Consider the following 19,292-nt stretch of genomic DNA (forward strand, 5'->3'; position numbering starts at 1 on the left):
CCTGAAGGGCTTGCTGTCGGGGTCGGTGTCTTTGAAGCCCATCTCCTCAAGCTTACAGCGCCGATACAACTCATAGTGGCGAGTGTGTGTCTGCTCTCGCAGGTCCTCCATGTTTACTCGGATCAGCATCTCCCTCAGCTTCACAAAGTCACAGTGGTTTTCATTCTCAACTACAGGAGACGTAAGCAGAGGAGAGAGGGAGACCGTCAGCAGTGATGTCACTGAGAAGCAGGGCGAGGCCCCAGAGGGGGTGTCGCCAGCCCTCTTGAGACCCAAGGTCCCGAGGCATAGAGGATGTCTTGCTGGTTCCTCTCTCCGTTCTCAAGGACGCCCTGACGAGGGTGGCAGAAGACGGTGCCAAGGGAGGAACTCTCCTCAACCATTCTTCCTGCCAACCGGTGACTCTTCCCCTGCAGAGGCAGGGTCTGGGTTTGGAATGGAGCTGACAGCCAAGCAGGGGTAGTAACATCTGGCTCCAAAGTCAGACTCCATGCTGTCCCAACCCAGCAGGGCCATGCTTAAAGACCACGATTCTTCCTAATTACCAGATTTCTGCTGAAACAGCATTTCCTTGGAAAACAACTTTCCCAGAGATGAGAGAGAAACAAGCTCTTCCCAGCTATCCGACGCTTTGCTGATGAGACGGATACATACTCTCTGGGAAGAACGGTTTCCTAATTTTACTAATTTCCTAAAAAGCCCAACATCTTGAGGGGCCACCTCCAGCTCAGGGTTTGTAGCTGCTTCTCAGTCTGTCTACCTGCCTCATTGATGACTATTTCTTCCTTCCTCACATCCGCAGTGGCTAAGCATGGGTGGAAGTGTTGCAGGAGGCAGAGGGACTCGAGGTGGGGGATGGGGTTGGGGAGATGGGGCGGACAAATCCCCACATGCCCCGTGTTGGCCCCTCCTTCCACACCGTGGGGCAGGAGGAAATGTGGCTGTCATTTCTTCATCACAGGCACTAACATGGAGTCCCTCTACCACGACTGGACGTACCCTGCACCACGCCCCAAGGGTACTGTCTGGCCTTCGCCATCTTGTTTCCAATCTTCACCTCTTCGGTACTGCCAACCACTGCGAATGGGAGGTGGACCTGCCAGGTGACAGAGAGGTAAGCGGTTATTTCCCACAGCACCGAGCAGAGCTCCTGACCCTATCATCAGAGAAGGTTCTCCTTCCTCAGAAGCACAAGAAAAGATGAGACCATGAAGGACAGCCAAGGGTGACTACAGCCCGCTGGTTGCCCTTCATGAATCAGTCTCCATGATCTTATATGCTAGCCTAATACAAGCTAGATTTAAGAAGCAACTCGAGCTTGCTCTGCATGTCCTGTCACAGCGGACATTGTGACACTCTGCGTCCACAAGGCACTTAAAACACGGCTTATGGAGGAGCACAGGAGTCACTGGGTCAGCAGTTAAAAACACTGGCTGTTCTTCCAGGGAGCTGAGGTTCAATTCTCAGCACCCACACGGTGGTATTTCATAATCATCTGTAACTCCAGTTCCAGAAGAGATGATGCCCTCTCTTCTGGCCTCTGTGGGTACTGCATGCACATGGTACACAGATACACATGCAGACAAAATGTCCACACATGTAAAATAAAAATAAGTAGATCTTGGGTTGGTGGCTCAGAGACCAACAGGCCGGTCCAAGACATCTGGTACATATGTAGCAGAGGGCTGCCATGTCTGGCCTCAGTGGGAGAGGATGCACCTTATCCTATAGAGACTTGATGCCTCAGGGTAAAGGGTTATGGGGATGGAGGCTGCCCTCTCAGAGGTGAAGTGGTGATAGGAGGAGGACGTCTGTGAAGGGGGCCTAGGGGGGCAACATTGGGGATATAAATAAATAAATTTAAAATAAGAAAATTTTCATACACACAGTTTGTGGGAGCAAGTAAATTTCATTTACTTTTAATTGACTCACATGCAAATTTTAAAATGAACGCAATGGAAAATATCTCCCCATTAAGTATTAAATTTATTGACTAGTAGGCCTTTGCATTTCATTTAGCTTTGAGTTCAAATCTTAAGATTTTATGACGGTAATGCAAGTATTCAGAAAAATTATCATAGGTAAACTGTCTACATATTGAAAAACCTCAAAAACATGTTAGGAATAATGGATACTTGGATCTGCCTCTTGGCTAGAATTTCATGATATGTAAATGAAGATCATTTGTTACTAATGAATGTGAAATCTGACTGGGGGGGGAGGCGGGCAGTAAATGTATACACTGGATTCCGGAGGCCTGCTAAGGAAGCATCACATTGGTGAGATCACAATGGCCAGTACTGAGCTTCATTTCTCCTGAACACAGTTGTTTTCTTCCTGGCTTTGCAGTGCTGGGGTGGAGGCCGAGGCCTTGCGTGTGCCAGGTAAGACAGGCTCATCAGTGCACACACTTCAAGTCGGAAGTACACTGCAGTCCAAAGGCCTGGCTCGAGCCCCGCACCCCAGCTTAGCCAGAGCAGAGACGGTATTGTGTCCAAGACGACGGCCTCTTCCATACTGGGTCGTCTGGTAGTTATGACTATATCCTGAGTGTGGGGGAGACAGCTAACTGCTTTCTATCAGCACACACACATACACACACACACACACACACACACACACACACACACAAACACGAGTAAGGAGATCTTTAGAGCTGCTTTGAGGATTATTGTTTACAGTTTCCTGTCCACTGCTGAGAAGGGAGACAGTGTTTTCAAGATAATCAGGAAGAGTCCACAGCTCAGGTTACAGGCGTGGCATTTTGTGTGGTGCACAGATATCTGAATTTCCTAGTGTAGGGGACTCAGGCACAGCAATTATGAATGAGCACACTGCTCGAGCACTCACGCTTTGGGACAACTCACAACCACTCCAGATCCAAAGCCTCTGGTCTCACACACACATATCTGTATACAGATATACACCCATACACATAATTAAAATAGACAGGGTAGGTACATAACTCTGGCTGGCCTGGAATTTGCTATATAGACCAGATTTGCCACAAATTCATAGCCATATACCTGCCTCTGCCTCCCAGGTGCTGGGATTAAAGGCGTGTGCCACTTCCTGAAATCCTAAGGAGAACTGGGATCTTTCTACATAACTTGACATATCGACCTAGAAAACAGTTCCCACTCATTGTGACAAAAGCAACTGGCAAGTTCAGCTTTAATAATCAATAAGTACATGTGACATGAAATTGGTAGGGGTCCTGTCAATGGGAAGAAATAGGTCAAGAGGGAGAGGGTGAGCAAGATGATGGGTAAAGGAGGGCATGGAATGAAGGATACCATGCTTCCTTGTGTATGTAGCCTAGATATAAATGCAGGTGTGCATGCATGTATGCACACATGTGTATATATGTGCATGTATGTGTATGACTGGAAAGCAGAAAGGAAGGAAGAAAGCTACAAAGTTGGCACCACGAAGGAAGAAAGCTACAAAGTTGGCACCACATTCAACATGACCTGGCATTTGTTCTAACAGGGGCAACGAGAGAAGTTACAACAACAAACACACTGTGGTGGTTTGAATATGCTTGGCCCAAAGAGTGGCACTATTAGGAGGTGTGCCCATGGTGGAGTGGGTGTGGCTTTGATGGCAAAAGTAGTCACTTTAGAGGTGGGCTTTGAGACCCTCCTCCTAGGTGCCTGAAGACAGTCCTCTCCTGGCTGCAGGTGAATCAGGAGGTAGAATTCTCAGCTCTTCTAACGCCATGCCTTCCTGGACGCTGCCGTGCTTCCTGCCATGATGATAGTGGACTGAACCTCTGAACCTATAAGCTAACCCCAACTAAATGCTGTCCTTTATAGGAGTTGCCTTGGTCATGGTGTCTCTCCACAGCAATGGAAACCCTAAGACAGAAGTTTACATGGAAACCCTAACATAGAGAGGGAGGGTCAGGTAGACTGTGCACACTGTCAGAGCCACACCTACTGTGAGCTAATTATGTATAGCACAGGGGAGGAGCTCGCTAGTAGGCGGTCTCTGTATGCAAGACAGAGACCTTCTGGAAACCCTCATGAAAGAAGCTACAGTTGCTAGTTTTTGCACATAGTTGTCAACCATTTTTTTTTGTTGTTTTGTTGTTTTGTTGTTGTTTTTTTTTTTTTTTTTTTTTTTTTTTTTTTTTTTTTTTTTTTTCGAGACAGGGTTTCCCTGTGTAGCCCTGGCTGTCCTAGAACTCACTCTGTAGACCGGGCTGGCCTCGAACTCAGAAATCCACCTGCCTCTGCCTCCCAAGTGCTGGAATTAAATGCGTGAGCCACCACCACCCAACAGTAGTCAACCATTGATTGGTACACTCATACTTGTACACACTGTTGACATTCACACTAAGACTAGAAAAGGGCTTTCCATTCTCCCTGAGTCTCTCGGTGTTGTGTGTGTATGTGTATGTGTGTGCACGTGTGCTGTTCCTGTGGATCTGAGGCACTGGCCTTTGATAGTGCCATCCCCACATCGAACAACACACATTCGCTCAGGATTTCAATAGCTCCTTACACATTCACTCAGGGCCTCTTCAGCTCCCCACAGGTAGGAGTTAATATGAGCAAAGTACTATGATACAAACTTTTGAAAAACATTTATTTTGTCCACTAAAAATTTTAAAAGTACTTAAAACTCCCCCAAATTAGGTAGATAAATTATGGTTTGGAAAAGAAGCAACTGCTCTGGACATGGTGATTTATGCCTATCATCCTAGCACTCAGGAGGCTAAGGCAGGAGGATCTAGAGTTGAAAGCCAGCTTTGGCTATACTTTGGGTTTGAGGCCAGTTTGGGCCAGAGGAGACCTGGTCATGAGGTCAATGAAGGACCAGCGAGCAGTTTCATTTATCTCCTGATGGCTACCTCTCTGCTGTGGAGAGCATCCTTCATTTTTTGGTTTACCTTCAGATTCAGGAAAATGCACTGGAAAGGCACAGAGGGGAAAAGGGAGGCAGCTCTAAGACAAATGGGAGGCAGGCAGCCATATTTCTGCCACTGCCGACTGAGTAAGGAGATCCCTTCTTTGAGCTGCTTTGAATAAGGTCCTGTATTTGTGTCATATTCCTAGAAGATTCTCCATAAAAATCAGAGTGGGCAGAAAGCTGAAATAATCCTGCCTTCTTTTCCCACTTGACAGTGAGAGAAACTGAGGCACAGGCTAGTTAAATGACTGGCAGTCCCACTGAGGACCTCCGTGCAGGCCTCTCCAACCTCCGCAGTGCTAGCATGACACAAGCTTTCTGGAAGGCTTCCCTCCGGTCCGCATTCCACCAAGGACTTACGCTCATCGTTGCATTGATCTCAGCCACCGTTTCCTCATCTGTGGGGAACTGATAGATCTGGACTCCGTTGCTAACTAGTTCACTCATTATCTTACTCTTGAATTTGTGCAATTCGTTCTTGGCAATGGTGTCGGCTTTCGCAATGATCGGAATGATGTTCACCTGCAAAGCAAACATGTCTTGCATTCACACAATCCCACCGCGAGAAAGAAAGCTAGACAATGAAAATATGCGGCAATGAAAGGAGAGTCGCAAGGCAACATTGTAACGTGCAGGTAACATTGTAACGAGCAGGCGATGCTGACAATCAGACTTCCTCCTGGATGAGAAATTCAGACACAGAATCCTCTCAGCTCCCTCTGACTTCCTCTCATCCCACACTGACACTTATTTGTCATTTCCTCTCCTGCACCAACTCCCACTTTATAGAGTAAACGGAAGTGTTTTTACTCCGTGACAAACCGTGACAGCAAGGAAGTCAGTCCACTCTTTGAATAAACAGCCCCTCCTTTTAAGGGCTTGATTTCTGTGTGCTGATGCTACGTTGGTCAAAGTGGAACCTTATCAGGGCTACACTGCATCACCTTTTCTTTATTGTGACCATCTGGAAATTCCTGGGAGAGATTCAAGTATTAAGCCAAAAATAATAAAATAAAATAATTTTAAATTACCCATTTTTAAAATTTTCAAACTCAAGCATTAATTCTTTTGAAAATCAGTTTGTATCAAATGATGCTTTCATCTCATAAAAAGCTCCCTTACTGAAAACAAGGCTTGCCTTGAGCATGGTGGAACACACCAGAATCCCAGCACTAAGGAGAGTCAGGAGGATGAAGAGTTCAAGGCCATGCTCATCTACACAGTAGGTCTGAGGCTGACATGGGCTCCATGAGACCCTGGCTCAAAAACTGATGGCCTGATAGCTCATTTTCAGAGCATCAGTTATTAAAATAGAGATACATTCAGAGTTTGATCTTAATGGTAGACATCCCAGAATAAGAGCTCAGGACACCTGGGTACACAGGAACAAAGCCCCAAGGTAGGAAGGACACCGTTGTCTCGACTTATCAAGAGGACTCACACAGCTGACCTCAAACACTGCGCTGAGGTTGCTTGGAGCTCCTGATTCTCCTGTCTCCTCCTGCGTGCTGGGACTACAGATACGATTTTTTTTTTTTAATTCACAGTTTAAGATGAACTTTCTCCTTCTCCCTCATAGGCACAGAGGCTTTAGTGAGATGCTCTGGATACCAGGAATCTGGACTACACTCTGCCCAGATCAGGAGCTCAGAGTATTTCAGAGTTTTCAGTCGCATTTGAATTTTTTGCTTTTCTTTTCCATGGACCCAATCAGAACCCTCTGACAAACAAGAACAGGAGACGGTGCTGACTACCGTGCTTGTTTTCAACACATCTCTTGGACCCTCCCAAAACTCATGGGGCTCGGGGCTCCCTCTGGTTAAGGAGAGCATCCCTGACAAGGCATGGGCTCGATCGGAACCTCGGAGCCCTTCTTCCTGCTGTGCTTCAGAACGGCCTTGTGCACACACTCTAACAACAGCCAGCGTTGGTTCCTTGGCCAAACTGATGAGGGTATAGATAGACATCAAACCCCCACTCAGGCGGGTGCTTACACCAAGACCATAATTGCTTAACACGTCCCTTCACCTTTATAAATGACACTGAGTAACAGCACTGAAAGAAGCTACCTAGCTCTTTCACAGTATCGACAGTATCATAGTCAGTCATCTGGAAGGGGGGAAGGGTAACCTGCCCTCCAGCCGGACCTTCGGGGTGTTTGTGTGAGTCGCATGTGTCCAGCTTCTACTTTTCTCCTTTTCTTTTCAACTCTCAGACAGAAAGCCAGAACCCCTGCCTTTCTTTAGGATGCTTTACAGCGAGCAGAAGCCAAAGCAGAAGTGGAGCAGCCCTCCCCCACGGGATCTGCCACCAGAGCAAAGCCCCCAGGGAGCAGAGTTCAGACAACAGAGCAGGGTAAGGAAGAATGGCGATTACCCTGGCAGAGCCCGCTGGAGCTGTAGTGGTGGGAGTAATGGTAATAGCAGTGGAAGTAGTAATAGCTAATAAATAATAATAATAATAATAATAATAATAATAATAATGAGGAGGAGGAGGAGGAGGAGGAGCTTTAAGGCCAGTACAGTATCTTTCCGTAATGCACTTTGCCCATGGATGCTAGGAACCAAAAGACCCTGGCCAGTCCAGAAAGGAGCCTGGGGGGCAGGCTGACTTCTGAACAGGGTCTTTATGTTTTACTTCTCTATAGAGAAAAGAAAATTTTAAACAGTATCTGGGGGTGGTGTATGCACCCCATACCACACCCTAGGGCTCTGCCGTCCAGTAAGAATCTGCGCTGTTGGAGGGAGTTTCAGGAGAAACTCCAGAAGAAAGGACGACGGCTTGGTGCACGGTCCTTCTTCTTAGTGCCCTTTGCATCATGGATTTCGGAACATATTGTTTTCTGTTCATTTCAAAACAGAAAGCTGAATTCATTATATGCCTGGACATCAGATTTTATCACAATGAACAACCCCTTCCTTCAAGAGCTGTAAAGACGGAGACTACAAACATGACAGGCCAAAAATAAAACATAGACTTCACTTTCTGTGGAGACGCACATATCTTTAAAATCTAAAAGGCTGTGTGACCTCAGGCAGGCACAACGTTAGAACCTGATCCTACTTTAAACTTAAAATTAAAGCCAGCTCTTTATACACGTCCAGGAAAGCAAATAATCATCGCATTTCTATTTTAGTCTCCATCTAAGAACTAAGTGCAGTTTCCTGTGCTGGCTCACTCTCCTCCTGCCTAACACCCAAAAGAGGTTTTTAGGCACTTATGTGGCCAAACTCTGGCTCTGTGATCCAGGACCAAAGAAAGCAAAGACAGTGACCCAGCTACGAGCATCACAGCAGCTAAGCTTCGCCCCAGGGAAATGGAGGCGAGAAGGAGAGTGCGTGGGACACCACGCCCGGTACCTTGCTGTCCAGCTTCTTCATGGTGACCAGGTCCAGGGACTTCAGTGAATGTCCCGTGGGGGCAATGAAGTAAAGGCAGGCGTGAATCCTCGTGTCATGGTAGTTGAAGAGAGAGCGCTTAATCTTCAGTTCCTCTTGCAAGTAGGCCTCGAACTGGGCGTCAATGTATTCCACTATAGGCTTGTAGCTGGAATGTAGGAGAACATTTGACAAACACATTTTCAAGGGTGTCTGGGTCTCGAAGCTCCTGCAGGTTGCTACAGGCCTTCACTGAACATTACGGCTGACACTCTGCCCTAGGAGCTAGGACCCACCTTCTTTACCTCTCCGGCCCTGACTCCCCTTCTCTGTACAGCAGCGCAGAACCACTTACCCTGGCCCAGTCCTCCAGTCCTCGCTTGCTCCCCGCATCAGCTTACACTGTCCTTTAGTTAGAACCTCTAAGAGATCACGGACCTCAGCAAATTGATTCTGACAGTTTTTAATGCCCGCTGCGTACTGGTGCCCGTAATGAAATGGGTTTGTGATTTCGGACCGGGTCATGGCTGCCCCCAGGAACTTTCCCTAGTCCGGGGCACATCCCCCTCAGAGGCAAGCCGGCTGAGCTCTCTGCGCTTCCGGAAGTTCAACTGTGATTTAAGATTCTTCCCAGGGCTGGAGATATGGCTCAGAGATGGTCCTGAGTTCAAATCCCAGCAACCACACGGTGGCTCACAACATCCGTAACAAGATCTGACTCCCTCTTCTGGAGTGAAGACAGCTACAGTGCATTTACATATAATAAATAAATAAATCTTTAAAAAAATTCTTCCCAATATATAAGTAATTTTGTCCTTTAACCATAAACTCTGTGTCCTTTCCTCCTCCTCTTCCTCCTCCTCCTCAACAAGTCATAGCAAACTCTGTTTTGAATAACTATGTATGATTCTATTAACTGGCTATGAAAGTCAGCAACAGCTATCAGAAACACATCCTCCAGGAAGTAAGCAGCTCGGTGCTTATAGTGGGAAAAGGAATTAACCCTTTCAGTCTCCAGGGGACCCGATCAGAGGGAGGACATTTTAGCACCAAAGAGACAGACAGATCCATTAGAAACAAGGCACTACATCTCCCCAAAAGTACTCTCTGGTGAACAATTCAGTTGTATGAAAATAACAGTCTCTGAATACCCAGATCCCAGAGCCACAAATCAACTGGAAGCCCCAAGAAAGCGCCACAAATCCTTACAATCAGGCGGGCAGCAGCCATCCTGGGGAGAGTGGCAGAGAACAGAGTGGTGATCAAGACTGAAACAATCAGCAAACTGGTTTTGTATTGTTTAGGACAGGACGGGGAGGACAAGTGTGGCTGTGTGTTTGTGTGTCTCTGCTTGTCTATGTGTCTGTCTGTACATGGAGGCTAGAGGTCAACCTGAGACACTGCTCCTCAGGAGCCATTTCCTTATTTTATTTTATTCATTCATTCATTCATTCATTCATTCATTTATTTATTTATTTTTGGTGACAGAATCTCCTACCGGTTTATTTATTTATTTATTTATTTATTTATTTATTTATTTATTTATTTTTGGTGACAGAATCTCCTACCGGTTTGGGACTTGCCGAGTAGGCCAGGTTAGCTGGCCACTGAGGCCCAGGGTCCTCCAGCCTCTGCCTTCCCAGAGCTGGAATTACAGGCTTGTCTGCCCACACTTAGGTTTTAATTGTGCTATCACCCCAGGCCCTTGCTTGGGTGTTTTAAGGCCAAGTCCTGCTACGTAGCTATCCCTGAACTTGCTCTGTCGCCAGCCTTGACCTTGGCAGCGTTCCCGCCTCAGCTCCCAAGTACTGGGACCACAAGCATGCATTCCTACAGGGCACTACGAAATAACTGCTCATCGGACGCTGGACTCATTATCCCTCGGCGGAACGGACACAGTCGCTCCACAGGTATTTCTAAAAAAGGTGGAATGTGTCTCAAAGTTAAAATGAGAATTGCAAAATTCTCATGCAATTGATAGTGACTGATATGATTCTTTGTTTCTCAATTTTGAAATATAGGCACAGATTACATAACAATAACAATACTTGTGCTTGTTATTTTGAGATAGCTGTGTAGGAGAATCATGGATTTAGGCCAAAGTGCCTGAGACCCAAAGTAAGCATCCTAGTCACTAAGTAACTAGTGGCCTTGGACAGGTCACTGAAATCCTTCTGTGCTTCAGTTTCCCCAAACATAAGTCAGGTGCAAAAACAGTACCTTGAATAGACCCTGGTATACGCCTCTAGTCCCAGTACTCCGAGACAGGGAGGAGGAAGATCAAGCCTACAAGGCCAGCCTCAGCTGCACAACTTCCAGACAAGCCTGGGCTACAAGAGACTAAATAAGCACTCTTTTTTTTTTTTTTAAATCAGAGAGCTACAGTGACAGGTGAATGAACTAATTGATGTAAAGAATGCACTGCAAAGCTATTTGGTAACATCTTATAACAGCATCATAAACACAGATGATGCAGTAAATCCCAGGACCAGGGCTTTTGAAAAAGAAGAGGAAGAGACCCAAGAACTCCACACCCTTTTCATCAGTTCCTACTTGTCTAGTACTGAGCCCCACCTACCCTGTGGGGAAGTGGATGACCCACAGAGATCCACTGATCATCTGGGGGGTGAGCCTCAGGGTTTCCTGACACTGGGGCAGGTTGGGGGTTTAGGCTCTCCCCGGCAACTTCTTATCCTGTGGGGAGGAAAAGACACTTGCAGTGTGCCCTGGCTCCTTGTGTCAGAGTCAGGGCTGCCTCTGCCTCCTCTAAGGGGCAGTCCACGTTGGTTTCTGCTCTCGTCTGATTTCCTCTCTTGCCTCTTATGCCCAGGGTATAAGACATGGCCGGAACCCTTTCAGAATTGGGTTTTGAGGCCTTTGTTTTCTCTGTACCTGAGATCTCCTTTGCTGCTTCTTCCAAGGTCCTGCTAGACCTTCACACCCTCTTCCCTTCCCCCTCCCCATTGTCTCCCCAGAAAACCACATTTATTCTGAATTTCCTTTAGCATTTCTTCGATGACACACTACTTTCTACCTCCAGTCCCACCAGTCTCACACTCACTCATCAGTTTGTCAAATATTTCCATTTGGTCTTCTGTAGAGCCTCCTCCTAGTCATCCCCAGGCTGTGGGTGCCAGAAGTCCCAAGTTCAACATGAGGGCCCCCCCTTCACAACCAAGCCTGAAATCTCTTGCATCTAGCATATGTGAAGGCCTCTTGCATAAAAGATATAACTACCCCTACTAACATCACCGGCAAAATAAATACCCATCAATAAAAGGAAAGTCGCATGAGTTTTAGGGGTTTTTATTTTAAAGTAAAGATGAGAAGGAAAAGAAAGGACCTAGAAGATGGGGGTGGGGAAGGAAGGAAAGAGGAAAATTAAGTCATCATAAACAAACAAAAGACTGTTCTCTTGGAGACCTATTTCCTTAGGCTAAAGTTTCATTATGGGAAAGAAACAAAGAAACAGCTTCCTGGGGGAAACCAGCGCCGGCAGGCTCTTCATCCCTCTGTATCCTGGTATCCCTCTGTATCCTGGTATCCCCCTCCGTACCCTGTTCCACAGTCCCTCAACCCCTTCCACTTCTGCAGTCTGCCAGAAAGATAAAGTTTCCACCTAACTACCGTCAGTCACTTTCAAGGCTAAGAAAGGACCCCTGTTACTTTGTGTGTGGCCACTTCTCTGGGCTGCAGGAGCTGGGGAGAACAAAGCCCTTTTAACATAATTTCCTTTGCCGGGGCATTACTGATTGCTGCTCGTTTTATTCCTATATTTCTGGGCATTAAAAAAATATAAAGAAACCAGATGCGTTCAGCTTAAAGTTACAGATGAAGGCTATTCTCAGCGGATTTTCTTCTCATCATTCTTGTGGATTATCTACGACTTTCAGGCTGATGACCTTCAAGGTCACGGCACCTCCCAAAGGTGGAGTAAACTATTCTGGTTCTAGTTAGGCAGCAAGAGTCTGCTGGTCCTTGCCCCTTGCCCTCACCCATGAGTACAGACAGAGCGAGGAAGCCCTTAAACACAACAGGAAACTCGCCCAGACCCCACTTCCTGTCTCCTTCTAGCTAGCCAGGTCAGAAGCAGATAATGTCTCAAGAATGCCGATATGTCCCAAATCTATAAACACACTGGGACATTCTTGATGTGCAGAGGAGCTTGCCTCGTAGCAGCAGAAGATAATCCTGGCTTTGAGAACAAGCATACCCCTTCCTATATGGTTACACACTGATGCAAAGATGCATTCCACTTCCAATATCCTGATGAAAGCAGAGGCTGTCCAGCAACTAATTTTAGGTCAGTCATTTCAATTTACAGTCCACCGCCAACATTGCCTTTTGAGGTATAGGTCAAGAGCTCTAAAAGCCATTCAAGGAGGTTACGCAAGAGTTGTCAAGAAATTAAAGAGGAAAAAATATTTGGTATCTAGGTTAGGTTAATATCATACTTCCTCTCTTCTGAGTCTCCTTGGAAACTATTATTTGACCCAAATGAGTCAGATAATTTCTTAAAGAGGACTCCAGAGGCAGACGCGAGGATCTGCACTGTGCTCCCTTCAACTAGTTTGCAGCTTGTTGCTGGCCAGTGAAAACCCACCAGCCTGAGGAGAACTCTGTCAGGAGTGAGGCAAACGAAAAGCCAGGAGCAGGGCCAAAGGGAAGGGCAATGCGGCTCCAGCAGCAGGAGGTTAAATGGCTCCTGGTTCTCCATTCCATGGGGTGTCGAAACTCCGGCCAGGGAATGCATTAACTCGACATTCCCTAACTCCAGAAGAAATCTATCCAGCAAAGAACTGAGGGACAAGCTTTGTTTGCTCTGTGCGTAATCCCGACAGCGCAGGGAACAGAAGCTCCTGTCAGTCTCCAGCGCCCACAATGCACCTGTGCCCTTCTCTGGGTCCCTGGGGAAGTCTCATTTTTTCCATTTAGCATTAAAAAGGCCTTCAGGTACAACCACCCCCATCATATCTTGGCATTGAAAGTCAGAGGACGGTCAAAGCTTGGTTGTCCCCTCCCCAGCTCGCTTGGTACAAATGGCCCTACTTTGACTGTATGCTAATAAAGTCCTTTCCACTAAAGGTAACTATAGCCTGTTTAATCACAGGACAACAATGGCTACTTGAACATTTAAAGTACTCCACAGGTAAACCAGACCTTAGTGCTCAACTAATGAATGAATTAGATATTTCCACCGTGAACTGTAGGACCTATGTCTAACAAGGCACTGTTAAAATGTATCTAGATGATACACATTCCTACATAAAAAGGTTTCAAACTCCTCTTACAGAATACAACTACAGAAACACATCATTTCGAGGAAAGGATTTTTTGAAAATTCTGGCACCCACGCTGTTGATAAGCAAAACACCCCACAACTTATTTCTGCTCTAAGGAAAGAGGCAGTCCCACAATGCTGTCATTATCCATAAAAGGTTTCTAGAATCATCTTTGGGCCTGAGATGGCTTTAACCTTCTTAAATCTCTTTGTAAGAGAACAATTCTTGAAAGTCTAGCAGGCCTCCAGACTGAGAAAGCAGGCAGCCTGCTACTAATGAAGACAAGGGAGGTGTCCGGGGGCTGAGTCCCCCTGTCTGCCTCCCACACCCCGGGAGGGACGGTGAACTCTAAATGATCCAGCTTGGCTTTGTGGTTTTCTATAAATTATAAGGCTGCCAGAGGCATTGTGGGAGAAATTAGGTTTTCTCTCCTTGGTTTGGCCAAATCGTAAGGAGACCCATTTCCTTTAGACTACAGAGAAAGTGAAGCAGGGACTTAGGGACCAGAGGTTCGGATTACAGTGTGAGAACAAAGGGACTGTTTTCAACAGTCAAGACATCCAAAGTCAAGATTAAAGAACAGGCTCACTGACCTTGAGAGGAGCAAGGGTGTGACCCTGATCGCTGAGTTCTGATGCCCTTTACACTCTGGCAAGCTCTAAGAATTAACAGCTTCCCTCAAGGAGAGGCAAACCAGCCATTCACCGTGAAGACCCACATTTATGTGGCTTTATAAATGGGCTATGTGTTTTACGAAATTAAAACTAACTATAGTAGTTTACAATATAGCTTCCAGCTTAGGTGATGAATTGGAGCCAGATTTTATGATTACACAAGAATTCACTGGTGTCGGGCATCCTCGATCTGTGTATTCAAAAGCACTGTGCCAAAATGCTTTTAAGATATTTTACTTTTTAATTAAGAGCTATTTTCCCATACACATACAGGATTTTATAGCATAAATTACACAATTAGGTAATCCTGTCTCTGTAGAGCAAATTTTAATGCACCCAATTGAGCTAAAGTTCTCATTAGGCTCAACTAACCTTCCTAGTTGCTATTCGCTCGCGATTTGGTAATTCTGTGCCCAAAGTCTTCAAAGCCTCTGAATTTACCTGGGATGGAGCCTTCTTGGTATAGAGCTTCCGACCTCTTAACCCATTTCTACAGCTACAACAAGTTACGACATACCTGTCATCTTTGTTAATCTGGTCTCCGAATCCCACCGTGTCAACAATAGTTAGCTTCAGCCGCACGTTGCTCTCCTGAAGTTCGTAACTCCTGGCTTTTAACCGGACGCCCGGCTCGTTGTGAGTAGCTGGGTCACTTTCAAATTTGGTGTTGAATAAAGTGTCCATCAACGTGGACTTGCCAATACCTGTCTCGCCTATATAACCACAAAAGAAAAATCAAAGCTGGGTTAAAAAGCGGGGACAGCGACATGACCAATGACCAGAAATTCCACTGTAAATCCCAAAGTTCTTTCTCTGGGTGATCTAGGGAACATTTCCTTAGAACCTCTTAGGCCTCTAAATTCATAGATTACTCAGTAGAAGGGGGGCTTGAACTTACAGATAGGGGTATTTTCTAATAGCCAGGCCTGAGGGTGCGAGCCTGCTCTCCCTGCAACTCAGGAGGCTGTGGCAGGAGAGTTGCACGTTGAACAGCTTAGTGAGACTCTGCCTCCAAATAAAAAGTAAAACGAAATGGCTGAAGATACAGCTCATTTGTAGAACACTGCCACACCCACACCCACACCCACACCACACACACACACACACACACACACACACACCACACATCCACACCCACACCACACCCACAGGAGGTCCTGAGTTTGATCCCTATTATGGGGGTATGGGGAAAGGGGACATTTTTAACCCTTAGATAGCCAGTACCTGTGAGCCTGCCCATGGTCACTTTGTATACCACAAGGATAAAAAGTATCTCTCTCCTAAATCATTCTGTAAAGTGTATTACTTAGAGAAAAATACATTAGTGGATTTAATATTTAAGAAGATTTATATATTTCAAAACATCGCTTTGATAACAGTAACCACTAAACTTGCTAAGTACTTACTTTGTGCCAGGCCCAAGACAGGAGGCTCTACTAGTCTCTCATTGATAGGCCTTCAACCTTCTCCCCTAGGACAGGAGGCTCTACTAGTCTCTCATTGATACGCCCTGCACCCTTCTCCACTAGGCACTGGAGTTTCCTGTGCTTGGTAGGCACAGCATTTAAGCTCCTAAATATCTTGCTTAAAGTCACAACGTAAAGTGCCACACACAGCCAGGATTTTAACCTAGTTTACATGGGCCTGGTGTTTAGATGCATGCCAACTCTCTGTTACAGCTAAGGCTAGGCGTCTTTGTCAAGCTCTCTGCATTGCCTCTCTCTCTCTCTCTCTCTCTCTCTCTCTCTCCCTCCCTCCCTCCCTTCCTCCCTCCCTCCCTTCTTCCCCCTTTCCCTCTTCTCTACAGAGCTTATTAGTTTTTGAATTTCACAGCTCACATGTTTGATGTTTTAAGCATGACTCGAAGCAATGACTTTATTGATTCACAGTGATATTTCAAGTCAAGATGTGGGCTCCTCATATGCACAAAGCAGAGGGAAGGACATCAAAACAACAATATTGATCAAACAGGGAAACTCAAACATGAAGCCAGGATGTGTTGAAGATTCTAAGTTTTCTGCTTAAGACCAAGCATAAGTCTCTCATAACTCTGGTTCCTCTGCTGGGTCTCGGAGCTCTGGAACAAAGACAGACCTGTGTCTCTGGCTGGTGGTGTGGTTGAGTGCAGACATGATTATCAAGAGGAGGAGGGAAAACACAGGAAGCACTGGCTATAAAATGCTCCTTTTTAATGTAATCAGCAAAATGTCCTCTTAGACGCAATTAAATGTGTCAACACATATCAGGCCCCTTGAGCAAATCCCGGCTGAGACTTGACAGTGTTCTTGGATGTCCTGAAGGAAAGAGGCAATCACTTTTCAGACAAGTTAAGGCCCTAGGATAAAGGAGGGATTCTAGAACCTGCTGCAGCCTTAAGGCAGTTTTCTCACTAAGTGGACAAAAGGGAGTAATTAGAACTTTATATTATTGTAATCCTTGCTTCTCAACACAATGCCAAGGTAGGTGGGGCTTTCTGGGTTTGGGCTCATTTGATGGACAGTCTGATGAAGCTTGCCACTTAGGCTTTGATTCATTTCTTCAATAAAACATTGATCAAGTACCTTTTTCTTACCCTTTAACCTTTGCATTGTGTCTCTGATCTAAGATCATAGTTTCCTCCCCCACCAACCCTCATCCAGCCCGTGTTTTTCCAGTGCCTACTGTGAACACCACTCCGTGCCAAGTTCAGAGAATACAACAATGAAACAGGTTGATGTGTTCTCTCCTATCGTAGGATCTGGTCTAGAATAGAACCAGATACCAATCGGACTCTGGTTGAAAGGGGCACCCGGCGTGCCTGGCCATTCTTCTTATGAGCAAGACCACACCTTCTCCCCTGTGACCTTGGGAGTCTCCACAGAAAACTGGCCTACAGCTTGGCCTCTGGCCCACAGGCAACCACAGAGGCTTGGCTGCAGTGATGCTACACAGGGGAGCTATCCACCCAGAACTTCTCTGAGGGGCATCTGCACACTGTCAAGGCATAAGGAACGGGGGTACAGGGAAAAGGAAACGAAATGATGACAGAGGGAAGGTTGTGAGCACAGGGAAGCCGGGAGACAGAGTTTTAGCTGGGAATATGGGAGAGGAGAACAGATCAGTATGGAGGGACAAAGTACAGGACACTAAGTTACAAAGGTAGCATTTGAGTGTGGGGATTTGGGTGTGGAGATTCCCAGGCAAATGCAAACAGACAGTGGCAGCTCCGACCTCAGACATTACCTGAGTGTCATTCCAGATGGCTCTGTATCTGGCTGGAGAGAATTTGAGACTGAGTTTGAGCTTTCTTACTTTCCTGAATAAATGTGCATCACACACACACACACACACACACACACACACCAGTATAAAAATAATATAAGCCAGTCGGCTTCCTAAAGAGTGGCCCTTTCCAAGCCCACAGCCATGACACATTCACACAGATTAGCTATGGGCAAAGCAAAATCACTGTCTGATGGGCACAGATAAGAAAGAGGAGTCTTCCCTTGGGAGCCTAGGACTCTGGTGGGCAGGCAGCCTGCTGATGGCAGTGACTGTAAGCGCGTGCTGTGCAGGGAAGGGACCACTTGGTTCTCGGAAAACTGTGCTTGTAAGACATTGGCAAAGAGGCAAGCCGTGCCCCCACCCCCCAGAAGTTTCCACTGTGCCAAAGGTTGTCAGGAGAGCGACCTACTTCTCTCTCATCTTTCCCCAAGAACAGCAATAATCTTGGGGAATTATTACAGAATCTTGCATTTACAAGGCAAGGATGCTAGGCTATCTGAGACTGAAATCACCATCCATCTCCTTTTACTGGCTGGGAATCACTTAAGCGCGTGTGAACTGGGAACACCAGCTGTCATCTTTTTAAAAAGACATGGCGTGTTTAATGATCGTTTATTATTAAGGTAGAAACTGTGAACAATTAGCATTCTGGACGCTACTTATAACACAGAGTTAATCAACTGGTTGAATTAAAAAAAAACAACCCACTTTCTTCTAAATTTCCATGTGTTTTGCTTTCCAGGTCTGTGCTCTTTCTTGAGAGCTGTAATTAGATGTGGCTACACAGCTGGTGGCTGGTGTGATTCACCAAACGCAGTCAGTGGGAAACTGGGAAGCTGGAGTCAGAGGGGCCACAGAACTGAGGGGGGTCTAGAGTCCTATTTAGGCTACACAAGTGTTCAACCACTCAGCTGCATGCCTTTGCTTGCTGCTGTTTGGCTGTCTTCTGTTTATCTTTATTTTTGAGACAGGGTCGCAAGGTGCAGCCAGGGCTGTCCTTGAACTCACAGCCATGTGCACCACACCTGGCTGTCCCTTTTGTTTGTTTGCTTGTTTTCTTTAGCCTAGGCTGGTCTTGAACTCATAATGTAGCCCAGGTAAGCCTCAAACTTGAAATCTTATGCCTCTGCCTCCCACGTGCAAAGCTGAGAGGCCCACACCACCGTGCCTGGCATAGGGTAGATTTTCAGGGCACTAGCTTTTGAATCTTCTGTCTAAACCAGTGGTTCTCAACCTTGCTAATGCTGCAATCCTTTAATGTAGGTCCTCAGGTGGTGGTGACCCCAACCAAAAAGTTATTCTTGTTGCTACTTTATAGCTGTAATTTCGCTATTATGAATTATAATGTAAATATATGTTATTCAAAGGAGTTGTGGCCCACAAGTAGAGATCCACTGGTAAACTTTGACTGCAGGGCCTTGTCTATACTTTGAAGTTTCTCCCAAGCAAAAATATGTCTTTTTCCTACTCCTTTGTTTTAAAAGGAAAAAAAAAAAGATTTATTTTTAATTGGTTTGTCTGAATGTTTTGCTTATACGCTGATTTTTTTTTTTTAACTAAAAACCTACCACGTACAGGTCCCAGTGCCCACCAAATACATAATGGCCTCTTGTGACTGATACCAACTCTACAGCATTTCAAAACTCACAGCAGAGCACCAGGCACAGGGGAGGCCTTGTTAATGCTAACAGAAAGTCAAAATGGCCGTGTAGCTGATCCTATGACTGAAATCTGCCACTGGTGGGCTGGTCCTTGTGTTTCTGTTCTGTCACCAATTT

At 46.0% G+C, this 19,292-nt stretch overlaps 1 protein-coding gene across 6 annotated transcripts in view; it reads right to left on the reverse strand.

Moving 5' to 3' along the window:
* The window catches only part of Septin11 (septin 11), a 142,230-nt gene that overhangs the window by 71,658 nt on the left and 51,280 nt on the right, over nucleotides 1–19,292 (reverse strand). For all 6 annotated transcript variants that reach the window (XM_052198474.1, XM_052198472.1, XM_052198473.1 and 3 more), the window contains 5 exons: nucleotides 14,768–14,963; nucleotides 8,277–8,463; nucleotides 5,278–5,439; nucleotides 1,000–1,096; nucleotides 2–170 (listed from right to left, as the gene is read on the reverse strand). In XM_052198474.1, the coding sequence (XP_052054434.1) occupies nucleotides 2–170; nucleotides 1,000–1,096; nucleotides 5,278–5,439; nucleotides 8,277–8,463; nucleotides 14,768–14,963 (811 nt within the window). The remainder of the gene's footprint in view (nucleotide 1; nucleotides 171–999; nucleotides 1,097–5,277; nucleotides 5,440–8,276; nucleotides 8,464–14,767; nucleotides 14,964–19,292) is intronic.

This window comes from Apodemus sylvaticus, chromosome 11 (genome assembly GCF_947179515.1).
Source record: "Apodemus sylvaticus chromosome 11, mApoSyl1.1, whole genome shotgun sequence".
Taxonomy (NCBI): Eukaryota; Metazoa; Chordata; class Mammalia; order Rodentia; family Muridae; genus Apodemus; species Apodemus sylvaticus.